Source organism: Canis aureus, chromosome 31 (assembly GCF_053574225.1).
Source record: "Canis aureus isolate CA01 chromosome 31, VMU_Caureus_v.1.0, whole genome shotgun sequence".
Lineage (NCBI taxonomy): Eukaryota > Metazoa > Chordata > Mammalia > Carnivora > Canidae > Canis > Canis aureus.
This window is the reverse complement of record NC_135641.1, coordinates 31044536-31065979: the sequence shown is the minus strand read 5'-3', so window position 1 is coordinate 31065979 and position 21444 is coordinate 31044536. Positions and strand designations below refer to the sequence as shown.

Here is a 21444-nt window from a genome sequence, read left to right as displayed (position 1 = left end):
TGTAATGAGTGCTGGGTTATATGCAAGTGATGAATCACCACATTCTACTCCTGAAATTAATACTACACTATGTGTTAACTAATTTGAATTTAAGTAAAATCTTGAAATAAAAAAAAAAAGGAACAGTAGGTTGGGAATTGTCTATAGAGAGCCTTTAACATGGTTTACTCTTTGATGTGAAGTTAATTGGCTTAGACATTAAAACATACCTATGGTCTTCAAAGAAAATTAATTCTTTTTCAGTTATACTATTCTGCCTAAACATGGTAAAATTCATGTGCTAAATGAATTGATTGTATTTAAAAGCAAGAAGGGATCCATGCTTACATTCTAGATTGCCAGTTTCTGGGTAATATATATATGTATGCATTCTATATATATATGTATAGAATATGTACATATCTGTGGAAAACATCCTTTTGTTATATGGTAAATGCAGCAGAGGTGTCTTACAGAGTTCAGTGACTAGAGACATGAAGGTAAAGAGAATGAGGCTTAGGAAAATATGCAGAAGAGAATGAACAGAGTACTAAGGAAGATGGTCATGTGATAAAAGTTTTTTAAAAAGAAAAGAATTAGTAAATAAGAATGAAAGCATTATCTTTAATTGGATCAGCTATAAAAGAGAGCAAGATTTGGATTCAGTCCAGGGTTATCACACACACACATCAAGCTTGGAATAAATAGTTTAATAGCAAGAGATTTTCCATCTGGAGTCCAGGCAATTGAGGAGATTTATAAGGAGGTAAAGCTATATAGTAGATGTCATAATGCTAAGTGTTTTCATTACTTTAAATTAGAAATGAAACAAACAGATAAGGTTATGTATAACAGCTATGAAAGGAAGATAGGAATCTCCAAGGACAGGACAAGAGAATCATTAGAGAGGCAAAATGTCTTTTCTTTTTCTTTTTTTTTTTTTTTTTCAAAATGTGTTTTCTTAAAAACAAAAAACAAACAAAAAACCCCAAAACTTTTCAGTGCTCTTGAAGTTATATTTAATTTCTTTTTTTTTTCTCATAGTGGAAAGCTCATGATGGCATTATTCTAAAAGTAGATTGGAACTCTGTCAATGATTTAATTTTGTCTGCTGGTGAGGATTGTAAATATAAGGTATGTGATGTTTGAATATATCACCTGGCTGAAAGAATTAAATTTAGCTGAAAAGGGGGGATCCCTGGGTGGCGCAGCGGTTTGGCGCCTGCCTTTGGCCCAGGGCGCAATCCTGGAGACCCGGGATCGAGTCCCACGTCGGGCTCCCGGTACATGGAGCTTGCTTCTCCCTCTGCTTCTCCCTCTGCCTGTGTCTCTGCCTCTCTCTCTCTCTCTCTATCATAAATAAATAAAAATTTTAAAAAAATTTAATTTAGCTGAAAAGTATTTAGCATATAAGAATATTCTTTAGTCTTTCACTTTAGCTATTATCTTTTAAATCTAATACTTTGGCAAATTGTTATTTTATAATTTTAAGTAGTATTTTAAGGTGTTGACTTTCTCATTGACCTATCTCACTAGCTATAGAATTTGATTTAATGAGTAGGAGCATAAATAAAACTCCTAGTTTTACTGACGGTTTAAATCAACTCAGTTGAAGTTTTAGAAATCAATCTTACTGATTTATTAAACATTGCTCAGCTTCAGACCAAAATAATTTATACTAAAAATAAGATTTAATATAACTGAAATTAGAGGAAATTTAATTGAAATAAATATTTATAGGGAAAGTTGATAGAACACTTACTGAGCAAAAAATTTTAAGCAAAAAACTGAGTATCTCAAAACTATTGTTAAACTTAAAAGGACTCAATGTGTAGGCTATATGATTAATCAAAGATTTAGTGAAATTGGAAAATTATACAATGGTATAAAATTTTTTTGAGATACTTGAGTTTTAAAGAGTACAGCTTTTGTATGATAGTAAAGACTTTACTACTATTATAAAGTGATGATTTCTAAATCTTTAATTGATACCTTATTGTAGGGCAAACTTGTTTGTAATAATGTGACAACCATTATAAAAGATTTTTTTAAATATACTTTTTTAGGTATGGGATAGTTATGGCCGCCCTTTGTACAATTCACTACCTCATGAGCATCCTATTACCTCAGTTGCCTGGGCTCCAGATGGAGAATTATTTGCTGTTGGATCGTTTCATACTTTACGCTTGTGTGATAAAACTGGGGTAAGCTATGACGGTGAATAACCACAGATGTGCTGTCATAAATGTGGCTATGCACAACACACCTGGTTCTCAATCTTTAAAAAATATTTTCAGTGAATGTGTTTGACTGCATCTTTCTGATTTGTCTTCTGAATATACTGGTTCAATCAATTCCAGATTTATGGGACCATATAAACTCTTTAAGTTCAATTTGAAGAATGGGTACATTCTCTATTATTTGTCCTTCTGGAATACTTATTTTAAGCATGATTTAAGATGGTGAAGTAGTTAAAGTATTAAAATTTATACCCAATCAATATGGAGAGTTCAGTTTTTAAACCTTTCTTTTAACTGTCAATATATTTAATAGAGAAATTTTTCTTGCTTGTTTTTGGTATGGAATTAGTAAATTTTTTAAATGATTATTTTAAAACCAAAGGAGTTGGGTTTTGTCAAGAATTCATGTTTGAATACATGAAGGACTTTTTTTTCACAAGAGAGTATGCCCTTCTTGATACAAATTCTGTTTAGAACCTAGGCAAATAGCCAAGCTCAACTGCATTTACCCATTATACTTGAACGAGGAGTTACTTCATCAAAGTGTTCCAGAAGCAACCGAATGATAAGTGGGGTTACTCTGTATTATTCCTAACTAAGAGGAAATCACATAATGGTTCTGTGGCTTATTTTCCTCGAATGCAAAATAAGACAATTAATTTAGAATTATTAAAGCTTTATAAATGATCTATTAAGCTTTCTGGTTACTTGTTTTCTATCACATAAAATATGAAGTCTTTTTCCTGGTTTTAGAAGCTCTCTGAACGCTGATGCCATAAAATCCATTCAGTCTTTTTTCCCCACAACTCCCTAATTTGTATCTCTGCTCATCAGGCTCATGAATCTTCTCTGATCCTTACTAACATCCTTACTCAACATTTCCTTTCATGGATTACTCTCACCACTGTCTTAACTGAATTCTATCCATTCTTTAAGGCCTATCTCCTGTTTGACTTCCTTTCCTGATAGCTTCCATAGGTATTTCTTTTTCTAACTTCCTCTTATGTAAGGTCTTCTTTTTTTAGTTATAACATCAAGATGTTCTATCACAATCTCATTTTCATCTAATTTTTCAGCAATGATTCTAAATAGACTGTTATTCATTCTTACATTTTCCATTTTCATTTTATGTACATTATTATTGACTACCTAGATAGCTTGTAAGATCCCTTAGCTTAATGGTTCTCTATCATCTATATAACACAGTAGATACTCAATAATTCACTAATAAATCAATTTAAGCAAGATAATTTTAAATTGCCCATCTTGGGGTACCTGGATGGCTCAGTCAGTTGAGCATCTGACTCTTGGTTTCAGCTCAGGTCATGATCTCAGGATCCTGGGATCAAGCCTCATGTTGGTTCCAAGCTCAGCAGCGTTCTGCTTGAGGATTCTCTTTCTCCCTCTCCCCTCTTCCCCTGCTTGTGCATGTGTGCTCTCTTTTTCTCTTTAAAATAAATAATCTTTAAATTACAATTTTTATGGAAATATTTAAAAATTTAAGAATGTGGGCCATTGGATTAATCCAAATAACTGAACTAAAGATTTACTTCAGGGATGCCAGGGTGGCTCAGTAGTTGAGCATCTACCTTTGGCTCAGGGTATGATCCCATGTCCAGGGATCGAGTCCTGCATCGGGCTCCCTGCAAGGGGCCTGCTTCTCCCTCTATGTCTCGCCTCTCTCTCTGTGTCTCTCATGAATAAATAAATAAAATCTTTAAAAATAAAGTTTTATTTCATTAAATACCAAACCTATTATTAGAATGTTAACTATTCTGGAAAAGGATTTTTCTTTTACCTTATTTCACTGATTAGACTGAAGACATTGTAATAATTTTTTAAGGACTTGAGATTAACATTTATATATTTTTTTTCTTTTATTCAATAGACATCATATGTATATTATTCATCAGAGAGTATTTTAGAAACTGGGGATAGAGAGATGTAAAGATTTTTACTCAAGTTGTTGTCAATCTAGTAGAGAATCAGGCTATAAGACTCATAGTACAATGTGATAAATGCTATACAGGAGGTTTATTTTATGCAAGCACTGTGAAGGTGTGGCAGAGCTTAATTCTGCCTGTGAATATTGACTGGAGAGCTGAAGCTTGAAGAATTAGTAGTTCTTCAAGGAGAAAAGTTGAGGGAAGAGAGTTGCAGTCAGAAGGAACTTTTGGGTATCCATGTATGGTACCTTTGTGCAGAAAACATGCTCTTGGACCAGATCTGTGTTTGCCACGTAAGAGAGTCGAGGTTTTAAAAACCAAATTACTGGGACACCTGGGTGGCTCAGCAGTTGAATGTCTGCTTTCAGCTCAGGGAGTGATCTCGGTCCTGGGATCAAGTTCCACATCCGGCTCCCTGCGAGGAGCCTGCTTCTCCCTCTGCCTGTGTCTCTGCCTGTGTCTCTGTGTCTCATGAATAAATGAATAAAATCTTTTAAGAAAAAATATTGAATTACTTTCTTGGAAGCACTCTTAGAAGTTGCTATAGGGTAGAAAGGAGGTAAGGGGGTTGAGCCTCCTGGTCATCTCCAATGGCAACCAGAAAAGCTCTGCATTAATCAGTTTTATTATTTAAGCATCCAATATAAGATTTCCTTTGAACAGCTGAAACAGTCAAATTGGAAAACTGGTATGTTAGTGATTAGAAAGCCATGGATGGTGGCTAGTAACATGGTAATATTCAAATATTGGAAATATTGCTTTGGTATCAAAGGAACAGTGGTACAAGAGAGGGAACAGAACATGTAAAGACAAGGAATTATAGTCTGTTAGAAAAATTAAAAGTTTGGATTTTATCCTCAGGCAGTAGTGAGCCACTGGTCCATTTTAAGTAGTGACCTTATTAGATTTTGCATTTTTAGGGATGTGTACTCTGAGGTCAGCAGGATTAGAGGGACAGTAGACTGTAGGCAGGATGGCTAAATAGAGGCTTTTGCAGAGTACAAGTAAGTGATGTTGTCCTGAATAATATGGAATAGCAGTGGGGATGGGAAGAAGTGGGCAGGTTCAGGAGATAAACTCTTGCTATAAACAGTGGGAAGAGGGACGCCTGGGTGGCTCAGCAGTTGAGCGTCTGCCTTTGGCCCAGGGCGTGATCCCAGGATCCGGGATCAAATTCCACATCGGGCTCCTTGCCGGGAGCCTGCTCTTCCCACTGCCTGTGTCTCTGCCTCTCTCTCTGTGTGTGTCTCTCATGAATAAATAAATAAAATCTTAAAAAAAAAAAAAAAGTGGGAGGAGTCAAGAATAATTACCTGGATTTCAATTTGAATACCTTACTGTCGGGGTTGCTGGCCGGAGGATAGCATTTTATGGTGTGGTATAATTTTTTTTTTTAATTTTTTTTTTTAAAGACACATATATGTAGTATCATGATCAGACTATTATATTTAGCAATCAAAAGCATGGGTGCAAAAAAAAATCTACATTAAAACCCTTTGTTGTAATGCTTTACACTTTCCACAGAACAGAAACTAAAATAACCTGTTATACAATTAGTCACAAATACAGTCCTCGAGTTTTTTGCTCATACACATGAATATTGTCTAAAACATGTCTTCTTTGTAGCAGCTAGGCCCTGCCACCACTGTGCTTGGCTGAGTTCACAAATTTGGTGTAACCTGTAGCTCCCTGTCACTTCTCTGGCTCTCCTCTCCTGCTAAGCTTTGTTTCCTGGCAGTATTAAAACCTTCTGCCACTGCCATAGCTGCTGCTGCAGCTGGAACTGCCATAGCCACCTTTGGTTTCATGGTTCAGCAAAGTATTGGCCTCCACCACCATAGGGGCCAGAGCTTCTGCCTCCAAAATTTCCTCCTTTCATGGGTCCAAAATTTGAGGATTGATTGTTATAATTGCCAAAATCGTTATAGCTTCCACCACCTCCAAAGTTCCTTCTATCATTACCAAATCCGTTATAGCCATCCCTACTGCCACCCTGTCCACCACCACCTCGACTGCCACCGAAGCCACCTCAACCACTGAAGTTCCCTCCATGACCAAAGTTGTTATTCCCACCCAAACCACCTCCATGACCACCACCAAAGTTTCCAGAACCACTTCAGCCTCTTTGGCTGGATGAAGCACTAGACATCTCTTGCTTCAATAGGGCTTTCCTTACTTCACAGTTGTGACCATTCACAGTATGGTATTTTTTTTTTTTTAAAGATTTTATTTATTTATGAGGGAGAGAGAGAGAGAGAGAGGCAGAGACACAGGCAGAGGGAGAAGCAGGCTCCTTGCAGAGACCCTGACGTGGGACTCCATCCTGGGACTCCAGGATCACACCCTGGGCCGAAGGCGGTATTAAACCACCGAGCCACTCAGGCTACCCTATTCATAGAATGGTATGTTTGAATGACAGTCTTGTCTACAGAGTCACGGTCATCAATGTCACAAAGCAAAACCTCTCTTTTTGCCACTGCCTCGGTCAGTCATGATCTCAATCACTTCAATTTTCCCATACTGTTCAAAATAATCTCTTAGATGATGCTCTTCAGTGTCTTCTTTAATGCCACCAACAAAAATCTTTTTCACAGTTAAGTGGGCACCAGGTCTTTGAGAATCTTCTCTTGAGACAGTCCTCTTTGGTTCCACAACTCTTCCATCCACCTTGTGTGGCATTGCATTCATAGCTGCATCCACCTCCTCCACGGTGGCATATGTGACAAACCCAAAGCCTCTGGAGTGCTTGGTGTTTGGATCTCATTACCACATAGTCCGTAAGCGTTCCCTATTGCTCCAGATGGCTCTTCAGACTTCCATCAGTTGTTTCAAAGCTCAATGAAGAGCTTCTGCAGCTGCTCAGGCTCTTTGGGAGACTCTGACTTAGACATGACGGTGGTGGGACGGGAGACTTTAACGATGCTTACTCGGTGGCTTCCAGGGGCAGAAAAATGGTGTGATATAATTTGTACTGGCTTTGTGTGATATATTTTATTAGATCCCTGTGCAGTCATTACATTGATAAATCAAATTACCTAAATTTCAGTGTTCATAAGTATCACCTGGGTATTGCTAAACTATATATTCTGGGGTCCCTATTTACAATGTGATGAACCAAAATCTCAGTAGAATGAGGTCCAAGGAGTTGTATTTTTAAGAAGTTCCCTGGTTACCTTTATTAGGTGGTCCTCAGACCACACTTCAGGGAATATTTAAGTAAAACGTGTAAGATGTTTGATTATTCCTTCTGAGTTCTGAAAGTGTTAATGCTTGGCCTATTATAGAACAAATGCTTTATTTTTGGAGGTGAAAGAAGAAATGATAATGAAGATGATACCAAAAGAGTAGTCTAATTGAAAAGATTAAGTTTCTTTTTAAAAAATTCATGTAACTTATTCGTCTGATTCTTCTTTAGCATCTGTCTCATTTAAAATTACTTTGGGGATATAATATTTTGTCTCTCTCATAATCTGTAACTTAAATTGTGTAATTACTAGTAGTCATCATTTACCCAGGGGCTATTCCGTGGCCAAATTTCAGTATTAGATATTGTAAAAATCTAGTCTTCAAGAATAATCTATACTCTTTATCATTTTGCTATAGGGAAAAAGTTTATAGTATATGAATAATGTATGTGATTATATTGTCTCCTAATTTTCTAAACTAACCCAGAATAACTAGTTGTAAATACCATTGGAGCTTTTATATTCATTGAATTGTCAATGGGAATTCATTGGATTTGTTTTTATTTTTACCTTGCATATTTTCACAAAAATTACTTGGAACTCTTTTATGCAATCATTACATGTTTCTTGAGGAATAATTCTCTTTCCTAAGGTATAAATGCTGTAAGCATTTTGAGTCAAAACCAAATTACCTGTATAAGTACTTTCTGCACATCTTTAAAAAAATAAATGCCAAGTCTCTCTCTCTCTCTCTCTCAAATAAAATTTAAAAAAGAAAGAAAAGAAAAATGGCTGTCTGGGTGGCTCAGTTGGTTAGGCATCTATCTTCAGCTCACGTCATGATCTTGGGGTCCTGGGATTGAGCCCCGTGTTGGGCTCTCAGCTCAGTGGGGAGTCTGCTTCTCCCTCTCCTTCTATGCTCTCTCAAATAAATTAATAAAATCTAAAAAAAAAAAATAAAAATAAAAATAAAAACAAAAACAAGTGGATATTGCCCCTGTGGAGTTTATTTTCTTGTTACTAAGATAGATATTAAAGGATTGATTACACACTTATTTAATTACAGTTGCAATACATTTTACTAGGAGGCTGTTCCTAGAAATGGGAACTAATCTATTTGGAGGATCAAGGCATTTTAGTGTGATGAAATGTAAGAAGGCAATGCTTATTGAGATTCTTCATCTTTTCTACTTAACAAGTAAGTGATATCAACTTAGAACCAAAAATTGAGGGATGCTTGGGTGGCCCAGCGGTTCCCCCAGGACACGATCCTGGAGTCCTAGGATCGAGTCCCACATCGGGCTTCCTGCATGGAGCCTGCTTCTCCCTCTGCCTGTGTCTCTGCCTCTCTCTCTGTCTTTCATGAATAAATAAATAAAATCTTAAAAAAAAAATAACCAAAAATTTCAGTCAGCTGATATTGGATGCTTTTCTCACACATTTGTTTATCTCTTGAAAAGACCTGCTAAGGCTTCTTTTAAGAGGGAAGTAGATGTTCTCTTCAACCTGGAAATGTTACTCTTAAATGTAGCTCATTTCTTTTTTTCTCTCATAACCTGCAACTGAAAGTTTAAGTAGTAGTAATCATTTATCCAGAGCCAGAGTTTTTGGAAGAATTTCAATATTAGATATAAGAATCTGGTCCTCAGGAATGATATGTACCCCAGCACTTACTACATATTTATTAGATTTCTATTTTGAGAGCTCTTCACAAATTTTAGTTGAATGCAGTGTTTCTTAACATTTTATTAAAAATTCTTATCTAGGCTTCCTTGACAAAAATTAGATGGTAATTTTACAAAATAAGCTTCAAAGAATGATGGTAATGTAAACTTTCTGGTTATCTGAGAAATATTAAATGTAGAAAAATACGATTTTTAAAACATTTTCTTTTAATATTTCTAGTGGAGAGGAACAAACTCAAATGCTTGAAGGTAGCTAATGATAGATTAGGTTTTGGTTTGAATACCTTTCTTACTGTGCAAGTATGTAACTAGATTGATGACAGGAATATTGAAAAAGCTGATTTTTTTAAAGAATTTATTTATTTATTCATGAGAGACACAGAGAGAGAGAAAGAGAGAGACAGAGCCACAGACAGAGGGAGGAGCAAGCTCCATGCAGGGAGCCTGCCCTGGGACTCAATCCCGGGTCTCCAGGGTCAGGCCCTGGGCCGAAGGCGGCGCTAAACCGCTGAGCCACCCAGGCTGCCCCAGAAAAGGAGATTTTTGAATGAAAGTATAGTTGACACACAGTGTTACATTAGTTTCAAATGTGCAGCATAGAGATTTGACAAGTCCGTATGTATCAGTGTGCTCACTGCAAGTGTAGCTATCATCTGTCACCATACAGTACTATTATGATACCATCAACTATATTCCCTATGATGAAAAAGCAGAAATTTTATATTTTTATGAATAGATATGTTACTCTAACTCAGTTGTTATACAATAAATTTAATATTGCCATTAACTTTCATTATAAAATTAGATATTTTAAAAAGACTCTCACTAAGCTGATATATAACCCTGGTTTCTATTTATAGCTTCTCTTTAGTCAGGCAGTTAGTTACCTGTATCGATTGAGAACCCATGTCCTGCTTCACTTTTGAGGACTGTGGTTGAGATATCAGTTTCATTTTTAAAGCAGTTGCAGTGCTATTCTGGTCTGCCCTGTTTTTAACCCCAAGGCAAATTTGAAACCTAAGTGGTATTTCTTCCACACTGCAGTACAATTGTCATAGTGTTACTTTGTTGATTCTAGTGGGTTGCATGTATGAGCTGCTTGATGGGGTTCAAGAGGCTTCATACACAGACTTCAAGCTTTAACACCTTTCTGTGGCTCCCTTTCACTCCATAATCCTATTCCAACTCTTATTGAGAGGAGCTGGGTGCCTCTTTCCTGTCATTAGTGCAAACTGGGGATGGTAGACAGGGTCCCACTTGTTGGTCTTCGCAGTGCTGATCAGGGAGGACCACTGCTTCAGTATTGTAGGGCTGGAATGGTCTGACTGAGATCTACCTCATAGCCTTGGCAGCACCATGTAGGGAAGAGGAGGGGTGTGACCTCTGCTCTTTGAGTACAGGGTGGGAATGTTTCATAGCGTTCTATCCGCTGTCTCCACAGCATACCATGCCTAGTGGAGAGGGTGCCATGGCTTCTTTCATGGTGAGTGCCTGGAGTTAGGGTAGTTATGTCAAAAGGGTTCCAGCTTACCAGGGCCCCCTTCTACCTGGTCCTTTACCCAGAGAGAATGGGCATTACTTGAGGCTTATTTTGTCTCATATACTACTTGGAGTTAATATTATACTATTTTGTGTAAAATATAAGAACTTTGTATCTATATAACTCCATTTATCTACCTCTCCTTTATGCTATAGTTATTATTAGTATTACATCACACAGCATGTTATAATTTTTGCTTTAGAAGTCATAATCATTTTAAAGAAATTAAGACAATAAAAGTGGTCTTTTATATTTACCTACATGTTCCGCGTTTCTAGTGCTCTTCATTGCTTCCTGAAGATTCTAGTTTTCATCTGATATAATTTGCCTTCAGCTTAAAAATTGTCCTTTAGGTGTATCTCAGTATACATGTGCTGGTTAAAAATTTTCTTACTTTTTGTTTATCTAAAAATGTCTGTTTCCATTTCATTCTTGTAGGACATCTTCACTGGATTTAGAATTCTGAGTTGACAGAGTTTTATTTTTTCCTCTGAGCACTTTAAAAATATTCTCCCACTTTCTTTTGGTCCTTTTGATAAAAAATAACTCTTTGTATCATTGTTCTGATTATAAAGTGGCATTTAGCTCTGGCTGCTTTACAGATTTTCTCTTTGTCTTTGGTTTCCAGCAGTTTGATAGTGTATAGTATTCTTTGTATTTGTTTTGTTTGGGCTTCTGTACATTTCCTGAATATATAAATTTATGATTTCACCTAGGTTGGGCAAATTTTGGCCATTTTTTCACATTTTTTCCTGTCCTATTCTTTCTTCCCTTCCCTGCTGGAATACAGTTGTGAATTTTTTTAGACCTTTGATATTATCCCACAGGTCAACAAGGCTCTATTCAAAATTTTCCAATCTTTTTTCTCCTCAGATTTCTAATTGGATAATTTTTGTTGATCTATCTTCATTTAGTAGTTCTTTCATTATCTCTGATCTTTTCATAAGCCCATCCAGTGAGTTTTAATTTCACATATTATATTTTTCACATCTAGAACTTCCATTTGGTTATTTTTTCATAGTTCTTATTTGCTGAGATTTTCTGTTATTAATATGTTAAAAATCATATTTCCCATTTAGGCCTTGGTTATAATAGGTTCTTTAAAATAATTTTCTGTTAATTCTAGCATTTTGTCACCAATTGCCTTTTCTCTTGGGCCATTTTTCTTGTGTGTTTGTATAATTAGTAATTTTGAATTGTATTCTGAACATTGTGAGCAATACATAGTAATGAGTCTGGATTTTGTTATGTTTCACTAAAGAGCACTGATTTTTCTGTGTTTGTTAACAGGGAGTTAACTTGACTGAACTCAGACTTCAGGCTCTGTCTTCTTTCTGGAGGAAAGATGAATTCTCTGTTTCTCTTTTTGGATTTTTCCCCCTTAGTTTCCAACTGCATGATCAGCCTGAACTTTATCCTCTGATTTCTCTGTCAGTGACAGCAAGTTTCTATCTGAGGTTTAGCCACAATGCTTGGCACCAACTAGGGTCTGCTCTGATATAAGGTCGTAAAAAATGGAAATTCACTCAATACTATTTTCCTTTTTTCATCCATTGTCTCTTCTTAAGTTTCTGCCTGCTTTTTTTAAAGCAACTTTTTGAGACGTAATTTATATTTTATACATTTTACACATTTAAAGTATACAATTCAGTATTTTTAAATGTATTCATAGGGTTGTATGACCACCACACTCTAATTTTAGAACATGTTCCTCCCCTCTAAAAGGAATCGCATACTCATTTACTATTAATTCCTATTTCTCCCTCCCCAACTCCCAGCCTTTGGCAACTACTAATCACCTTTCTTTTCCTATGGATTTCCCTATTCATGCCATTTCATATAAATGGAATAATACAGTATGTGGCCTCCTGTGAACTAGCTTCTTTGACTTACTATGTTTTCAAGGTTCATCCATGTTGTTTCATATATTAGTACTTCATTCCTTTTTTTGAACAAATAATATTCCAATATATGAATATGACACGTTTTGTTTATCCATTCCTCAGGTTATTATTTGATTATACCTAAAATGGAATACCCTTAATTCATTTAAAATAGGGAAGAGCTATTATGTTTAATAACCTAGAAAGATATCCGTGGTTATTTAGTGAAAAGACCACGTTTATAGGAGAACATGTTATTCTGTGATTCCACCTGTATAAAATTGTATACTCATATGTCTAACTACGCAGATAAAGGTGTACCCAGTACTATATTTGGGTCATCTTTTCCTTCTTTATATGATTTTGTTTAGTGTGATCTTTTCTTAATGACTATTTATCAATTGTACAGATCAATAAAGGTTTTTTTTCCTTAATTTTATTTATTTATTCATGAGAGACACAGAGAGAGAGAGAGGGAGAGGCAGAGACACAGGCAGAGGGAGAAGCAGGCTCCATGCAGGAAGCCCGACATGGGACCCGATCCCGGATCTCGAGGATCCCACCCTGGGCTGAAGGTGGTGCTAAACTACTGAGGCCACCAGGGCTGCCCATTACAGGTTTTTAAAAAGTTCTTCAGGGGCACCTGGGTGGTTTAGTCAGTTAAGCGTCTGCCTTCGACTCAGGTCACGATCCCAGAGTCCTAGGATCGAGCCTGGAGTTGAGCTTCCTGCTCAGTGAGGAGTCTACTTCTCCCTCTCCCTTTCCCCCTCTCCCTTGCTCGTGCTTTCTCTCTCTTTCAAATAAATAAATGAAATCTTAAAAAAAAAAACAACAAATTACTGTAGCCCTAAGAAAGCAACAATAGCAAACCCTGGGGAGGGAGGAGAATCTAATTTCCGGAGTTACCATGTTATAATATTCAAAACATCCATTTTCAACAAAAAATTACAAGGCATACAAAAGAGGCAGGAAAGTATGGCCTATTTACAAAAAAAAAAAGAACTATCCCTGAGGAAGCCTAGCATTGGATTTATTAGATAAAGACTTTAAATATGCTTAAAGTGCTAAAGAAAACCATAGGTAAAGATCAAAAAGAAACCAGGGCTGTCTGGGTGGCACAGTTGGTTGTGCATCTGACTCTTAGTTTCAGCTCAGGTCATGATCACATAATGGTGAGATCAAAGCCCCACATCCTGTTCCATGCTCAGCGGGGAGTCTTCTTGGGATTATCTCTCTCCCTATCTCTTTGCTCTACCCCACACCCCCCATGTGCACTCACTCTCTCTCTGAAATAAAATAAATAAGTCTTAAAGAAACCAAAAGAACAAGGTCTGAACAAATAGAAAATATCAATAAAGAGAAATTACAGAAAAGGAATCAAATAGAAAATCTTGAACTAAAGAACATGAGCAAAAAAAGAGAGGTATATTGTAAATGCCCCCCAGAACCCAAAAATATGATCAGTCTCTTCATCATGCATCATGCAAATAAAAATCACAGTATAATGCCATTTTCCACTCATTGAAAAATGGGAAAATGGGCCTCCTCAAAAAGCAACAAAAGGAGTATTAATTGGTACAACTTTTCTCAAGTATAATTTGGCAAAATCTATCAAGATCCTTGAAACTTTAACAGAGCTATTATCCTTTCAAGGAAGTTTAAAGATGCATTGCATATTCATTTGTTCATCTATTTTCATGTTCATTGATTCCTTCATGAATATTTTTTGAGAGTCTATTATATGCCAGGCACTTGCCCTAGGTGTTAAAGAAACAGCAGTAAACAAAATAAATACCTGCTCTTGAGAGTTTTCATTCTAAATTTTTTTTTTAATTTTTATTTATTTATGATAGTCACAGAGACAGAGAGAGAGAGAGAGGCAGAGACACAGGCAGAGGGAGAAGCAGGCTCCATGCACCGGGAGCCCGATGTGGGATTCGATCCGGGGTCTCCAGGATCGCGCCCTGGGCCAAAGGCAGGCGCCAAACCGCTGCGCCACCCAGGGATCCCGAGAGTTTTCATTCTAGCAGATGAAAAGCTATACACAAACAAACAAAATGAATTTATAATATATTAAATGATAATAAATGACATAAAAAATAAGATTGGGTAAGGAAGATGTCATTTTAGGTGGGGTAGTCAGGGAATATCAGACACAAATTAAATATATATTATTGAGTGGTTAGTAAAATAAATTATGGTACAAGTAAATTACTTGTGGAATAAAAATTAAAAGTCATCGTACCATAATTTTTCCCTTGATTTCATAATAAATTTTATTTTTACTTTTGATTTTTGAGAAATGCATGATTCAAATAATGTGAAGTAGAAACTTTCAAATGAAATCAGTTATTGTAAATAAATATACAGAATATACTAACGAATTGTATTATATCATATTAAATGGAACAGAATTCAAGGGAAAAAATCTGAATATATAAGTACCTTTGGCCAAATTTTAAAATTAACTGATGTTGTTGCTTTTATTAATCAGCAGGTGGTGCTATTGCTTGTATAAGAGAACTTTTGCCATATTTTTTTTCCTTCTGTTCGCAAATATGCAGTCATTTTAATAAAAAGACCCTCTGTTCATTCATTCTTCCATTCAGTTACAATAATTGCAATGATTCATCGTCTTTAGTAACTGGTCTTACTGCAATATGTAACTTCTCATTGTCAATTATGTATGTCAACACATGTAATTTAAGATAGCCTGCAATTTCCTAATTCCTGGTATGTGGGAGAGAATATTGATTTTAAAAATCATTAGTGTAACAAAGAAATGTGAGAAACTTTGCATCTGTCGTCTCTTCCTCCTAAACTTGATTTGCTTTTATGAATTGAATTCATCCAACTTGGCTAAAGATATGTTTTTGAGAATTCTTTTTTTTTAAAGATTTTATTTATTTATTCATGAAAGATACAGAGAGAGAGAGGCAGAGACACAGGCAGAGGGAGAAGCAGGCTCCGTGTAGGGAGCCTGATGTGGGACTCGATCCCGGGACTCTAGGATCACGCCCTGGGCCGAAGGCAGGCGCTAAACCACTGAGCCACCCAGGGATCCCTGTTGAGAATTCTTTTAAACTAGTGTATTTATATATATTTATAAATATATATATATATAGCAGTAGTAAAGAAAAGGGTGACGTTGGCATTTGGGAGGTACTTTTGTAAGTTATTATAGTCAAGTCATGGTTTTTAGTATACATATCTCTTGATTCCTTGGTGGGGAACTATATGCCTAAGCAGTTTGGAAGAATACAGGGGAAAAAAGGTCTCTTTTCTTAGATGGAACATCCTTTATAGGCGCATTCTCAGTTCTCCGTATTGTGCTGTCCAGTGTGATGGTGTGGTTTTTTTTTTTTATGATTTTATTTATTAGAGAGAGAGCCTGAGCTGCAGGGGCGGGGGAGGGGGCATAGAGAGAAAATCTCGGGCAGACTCCGCACTAAGTGCAGAACTAGACAGGGGGCTTGATTCCACCACCCTGAGGTCATGACCTGAGCTGAAATCAAGAGTCAGACACTTAACCCACTGAGCCACCCGGGCACCCTATATTGTATTGTATTTTAATGTACAAGTAGTATTGACATGGTTGTAGATCCCTAGAGTTAAGACTTCAGTGATAAATTTACGAAGTTAAATGGGCTAAGCTAAGTGATCGCTTCTTTCCTTTCAACTGCACCGTTCTATGATATCCCTTCCATGGCCATTGGACATACTGCTTGCTTCCTTTCATAACTAGTAGTACGGTGTTGTTTGTTTCTTTGTGTTTTTTTTTTTTAAGATTTTATTTATTCATGAGACACACACACAGAGAGAGAGAGAGAGAGAGAGGCAGAGACACAGGCAGAGGGAAAAGCAGGCTCCATGCAGGGAGCCGGACATGGGACTTGATCAGGGGTCTCCAGGATCACGCCCTGGGCTGAAGGTGGCGCTAAACCGCTGAGCTACCTGGGCTGCCCTGTTTCTTTGTTGTAGATATAAGGTTGCTATATAGGAAGAGGCAGCACAGCACATGGTATACTAGAAATGGGAAAAACTCAAGTAGTGCTAGAGAAGTGTGGCTGACCCTATAATTTCATACTTATTCTACATTTTATTATAGTTGGATACAAGTAGCAGAAACCATTAAGCAAAAAGAATTGACTACAAGGTTACAGGGTTATCTTCCAGAAGCCAGGTCAAGGAACTGTCCTTCCTTTACAGTATGAGACCCTGCTATCAGAATTGAGAAATTCACCAAGCATAACAAAATCAGGGTTCTATTATAGAACTAACTTTTAATCTTCTAGAAATCAATACCTAACACATAGCAGGTATTATATAAATATCATATTTTAATGGATCATCATACAAACAGATTGTTTTGGTTTTTAATGACTTACATTTACTTAACACAATAACTTAATGATGTATATTGCAACATTTTGACTAGGTCATTAGTAGAAATGGTCCATTTAATCAGTTTGGTTGATGTTTTTGAGAAGACTACTTTAAAATTTCTAAATTTTTGGCTTTTAATTTGTTACTTGGATTTTTTTTTTTTTTTTTAATTTTAAAAAGGTTGAAGTCATGGTTGAGCTCTGGGAAGGAATTCTTTCCTAAGGACACAGGCTTACTCATTCATTAATTAATTCATTCATTCATTTAACAAATATTGATGTGTCTAAGCTCTTTATGATACTCTAGCTAGTCAAAGAATAATATGTGTTCTCTAGGAAGGAGTACTGATAAGTAAACAGATAATAAGCAATAATCGTGCTTTGGATAAATCTCATTGGCTCCGGTACTGCCACTGTGCAAAGCTTGTAAACAGATAATGAAGTAACAGTTATTTAATGGCAAAGGTTATAATCATGGGAAAATAGAGAAGGAATAGAATAATGGTGAACTTTTAGATATGTCTGTCTTTATTTAGGATAAGACTAAACTTGGTTAAAGTAAACTTCCTCTCTGGTTAAATAACTTAAAAACATTAAAAAAATTTTTAATTTAAGTTAAAAATTTTAACTTTATTTATTTATTCATAAGAGACACAGAGAGAGAGAGAGAGGCAGAGACAGGCAGAGGAAGAAGTAGGCTCCCAACAAAGAACTGGATATGGGACTCATCCCAGGACCCTGGGATCACACCCTGAGCTGAAGGCAGGTGCTCTATCACTGAGCCACCCAGGCTTCCCCCAAATATTTTTTTTTAATGACTAGAGATTTTTTTTTTAACCACAAAGCACAAATTTGAATTTGCTTTTTTTCTGATTTCAGTACCTAAAGATCTAAATTTAATTATCTATGTCTAGAAGTACAGAACTTTACTTCTGTTGACAAATGTTCTTTAGGTATACATATGCTAAAATCATGCAAAAGCTCCCATTACATGTGGACCAATCCACCTATAACTCCTTATACACGATATGTCATTGCTCTTCCACCCTCCATTTGGGGGTTAAGTGGTACAATTTCCTCTTCTAAAATCTCTCTCATATTATTTCCTACATATATAAATATCTCATAAAATAAATTTCAATATTTACACATTCTGATTAGTCAATGCCAGAGATACCAATCATGTAAAAATTTTTAAGTCCTTTATTTTGATTTAAGGAAAGATGTTATTTCCTTTTATTTCATCATTTTTAAATTAACTTTCCCTTCTGCACCTCCTTCCCTTTTAAAGAAATTCTATAGATTTTTTTTTCCCAGACCATTAGGCCATACCTAATTATTTGCAGTATCATCTGTTTAGGAGCCATAGATTTAATAACTTAAAATTGATCCTTAAGGATTTCCCTTCAGAATTCTAAGATGTTCATATTTTCTCTAAGGAAAGTTCTATCTCAGTATAATTTTTTTATACTATCAGGAAGTATTCATAAAAAATAATAGCTTGCTTTTTCTTAATTCATACATGCCTCAGAGATTTTGTGGGCTTGGTTCCAGACCACTGCAATAAAGCAAATATCACAATAAAGCAAGCAAGTTGAATTTTTTTGATTTCCTAGTGCATATAAAAATTATGTTTGCACAATATTATAGTTTATTAAGTATACAGTAGCATTATGTCTAAAAAAGCAATGTATATACCTTAATTAAAAATACTTCCTTGCTAAAAAATGCTAACCACCATCTGAGCTTTCAGTGAGTTGTAATCTTTTTGCTAGTGGAAGGTTTTGCCTTAGTGTGGATGGCTGCCAGCTGATTAGGGTTGTGGTTGCTGTTTTATACGGACATGGTTCATGGTGCCCCAGAACAATTACAATAATAACATCACTGATCCCAGATCACCATAACACATATGATAATAATGAAGAATGTTGAAATATTGCAAGAATTACCTAATTGTGACACAGAGACATGAAGTGAGAAGATACTGTTGGAATAATAGGGTTAATAGACTTGCTTGATGCAGATAGCCACAAACCTTCAATTTGTAAAAAATGTAGTATCTACAAAGTGCAATAAAGTGAAGTGCAATAAAATAAGGTATGCCTGTATGATTTCAATGCTTTCTGTACAATTTACATGATAGACTATTAAATGCATATTTTCTTTGATTTCATAAGCCCATTTTTTTTTTCTTTCTAAAAGTAACTTGTTCAATAATTTTTTAATGTTTCCTTTTGGATATCCTTGATAATTCAATACTATGTGAACAGTACCAAGATCCTACTACCATTTGGTGACAACATGATGAGATTATTGTTTAGTTTCTTTTTAATTGTGAATAAACCTCTTGAAAGCCAAAACCACAAACCCCAAACTACTAAAAAGTGGTAAAAGCACTGGTTCATGTGTTTCATGCTTATATATGAATGAATCATGATTCATGCTCATATCTGAATCTGAATCATTAGGGAAAAAAAAAAACTTTAAAAATCTCCAAATTGAGACCTGAGTGGCTCAGTCGGCTAAGTGACTGTCGTCTATTTGGGTCATGATCCCAGGGTCCTGGGGTCCAGCTACATTAAGCTTCCTGCTCATCAGGGCCTCTGCTTCTCCCTCTCCCTCTGCCCCTCCCCCCTTCATGCTTGTTCACTTGTGTGCTCTCATTCAAATAAATAAATAAAATCTTTTTTAAAAATAAAAAATAATAAAATCCCCAAATTGCTATAATTTCACAGTAGGTCGTCAAATAATAGGACCCCAAAGATGTCTATTCCCTAATCCCCAGAACCTGTGAATATGTTACCTTAAAAGGCAAAAGGAACTTGTAGATGTGATTAAGGGTATGAACTTTTAGGTGGTAAGACTATCCTGGATTATTCATATTGGCCCAGTCTAATCACAAATCTTTAAAAGCTGAGAATATTTCCCAGATGGGTTAAAGGATGAAGGAGGAGGAGACTGAAAGTAAAAGCAACTTATTCTGCTGTTGCTGGCTTTTTCTTTTTTTTTTTTTTTAATATTTTATTTATTCATGAGAGACACAGAGAGAGAGAGGCAGAGACACAGGCAGTGAGAGAAGCAGGCTCCATGCAGGAAGCCTGATGTGGGACTCGATCCTAGGATCACATCCTGGGTCAAGGGCAGGCACTAAACTGCTGAGCCACCCAGGGATCCCCTGTTGCTGGCTTTAAAGATGGAGGAAGGCCACCACAGCAGGTGGCCCCTAGAAGTTACCTGTGGCCAGCACAGAAATGAGAACCTCCTTGTCCTACAACTATAAGAGACTGAATTCTGCTAACACCCTGAATGATCAAGGAAATGGGTCCTCCTGTAGAGCCTTCAAAAGGAAATATAGCCTTGCCAACAATGCTCAGTGAAAACCATGTTGGAGTTATGACTTAGAAAAGACTCTAAGTTTGTGGTAATTTGTTATAACAGTAATAGAAAACTGCATCTTTGTAACTGCAATTCAGGACCAATCTTAGCAATGACTAAGAAATGAAAGTTCCGCTTAGCCCTTCATTCAGGTAAGTTACAGATAAGATTTGCAAATTCCCACTTCCCTCTCTTAACATAACAGAAGCTCAAATCTCATGCTGTGGGAAGATGATTCTTTGGTTCAATAGCCCTACATCTCCTTGATTTGCTGACTTTCCAAAGTAAGACACTTTCCTTGCCCCCAATATCCAGCCTCTCAACTCTTTGGCCTATCATGTGGTGAGCAGAACAAGCATGGACTTGCTAACAAATGTAAAAACCCAAGTTTACACATAACTATGAGAAGCTGGATTAGAGGCTAAGACACCAGTCATGTAATTTTCTCAAGAGTTGGCAGATGAACTGGCAGGGTATTAACACTGAGCCAGTTGTTAATGATAGTCTTAAACCAAATTGCAGATTTTTCTTTCCTTGTAGAACAGTGGCTGTACGTTAAAACCACATATAGAACTTTAAAAAATATACCCAGATCCCATCCCAAGAATTTCTGGATTTAATTGATTGGATTCCTGGGTTTTGGTATCTTTTATAAAAGCATCCCAGGTGACTCTAATGTGCAACCAGAGTTAAGAACCAGTGTCCTAACTTTTCCATGCTTAAGAATTCCCGGAAGAGCTCATTAAAAGTTTCCTGGCCCTCATATCCCCAGAGGGTCATGTTCCATAGGATTGCAGTTGGGCCCATTAATTTGCACTTCTAACAAGATGACAATGTAGATGCTGCTGGCCTGAGGATATCCTAAAGTAAGGTATAGTTGGGTTAAAGCAAGTGATGTATTAAGTAAGAGGGATATTTAAAAATCCATCTTCATGATTCTTACTTAGTATCACTAAATTACATCTAGGGAAGCTGCCTCATTTCTTTCTAGAGTTGGAAAGACAAACATGAATATTCCATGTCATATTTGGGGAAGAAAAGAGACTTAGAGTGTTAAAAATCTATTTATTTATTTGCAGTTTTATTTATTTATTTATTTTTTTGCAGTTTTAAACATTTATTTATTTATTTGAGAAAGCATGGAGTGGGGGTGGGGCAGAAGGAGAAGGAGAGAGAGAATCTCAGGCAGACTCCCTGCTGAGCATGGAGCCCAATGTGGAGTTAAA

General features: G+C 36.3%; 1 protein-coding gene across 7 annotated transcripts in view; it reads left to right on the top strand.

Moving 5' to 3' along the window:
- IFT80 (intraflagellar transport 80) overlaps positions 1-21444 on the top strand; it is a 123592-nt gene that overhangs the window by 48723 nt on the left and 53425 nt on the right. For 6 of the 7 annotated variants that reach the window (XM_077880148.1, XM_077880152.1, XM_077880146.1 and 3 more), the window contains 2 exons: positions 1024-1113; positions 2046-2183. The exons of the other annotated variant lie outside the window; for it this stretch is intronic. In XM_077880148.1, the coding sequence (XP_077736274.1) occupies positions 1024-1113; positions 2046-2183 (228 nt within the window). The remainder of the gene's footprint in view (positions 1-1023; positions 1114-2045; positions 2184-21444) is intronic. 7 annotated transcript variants of the gene reach the window in all.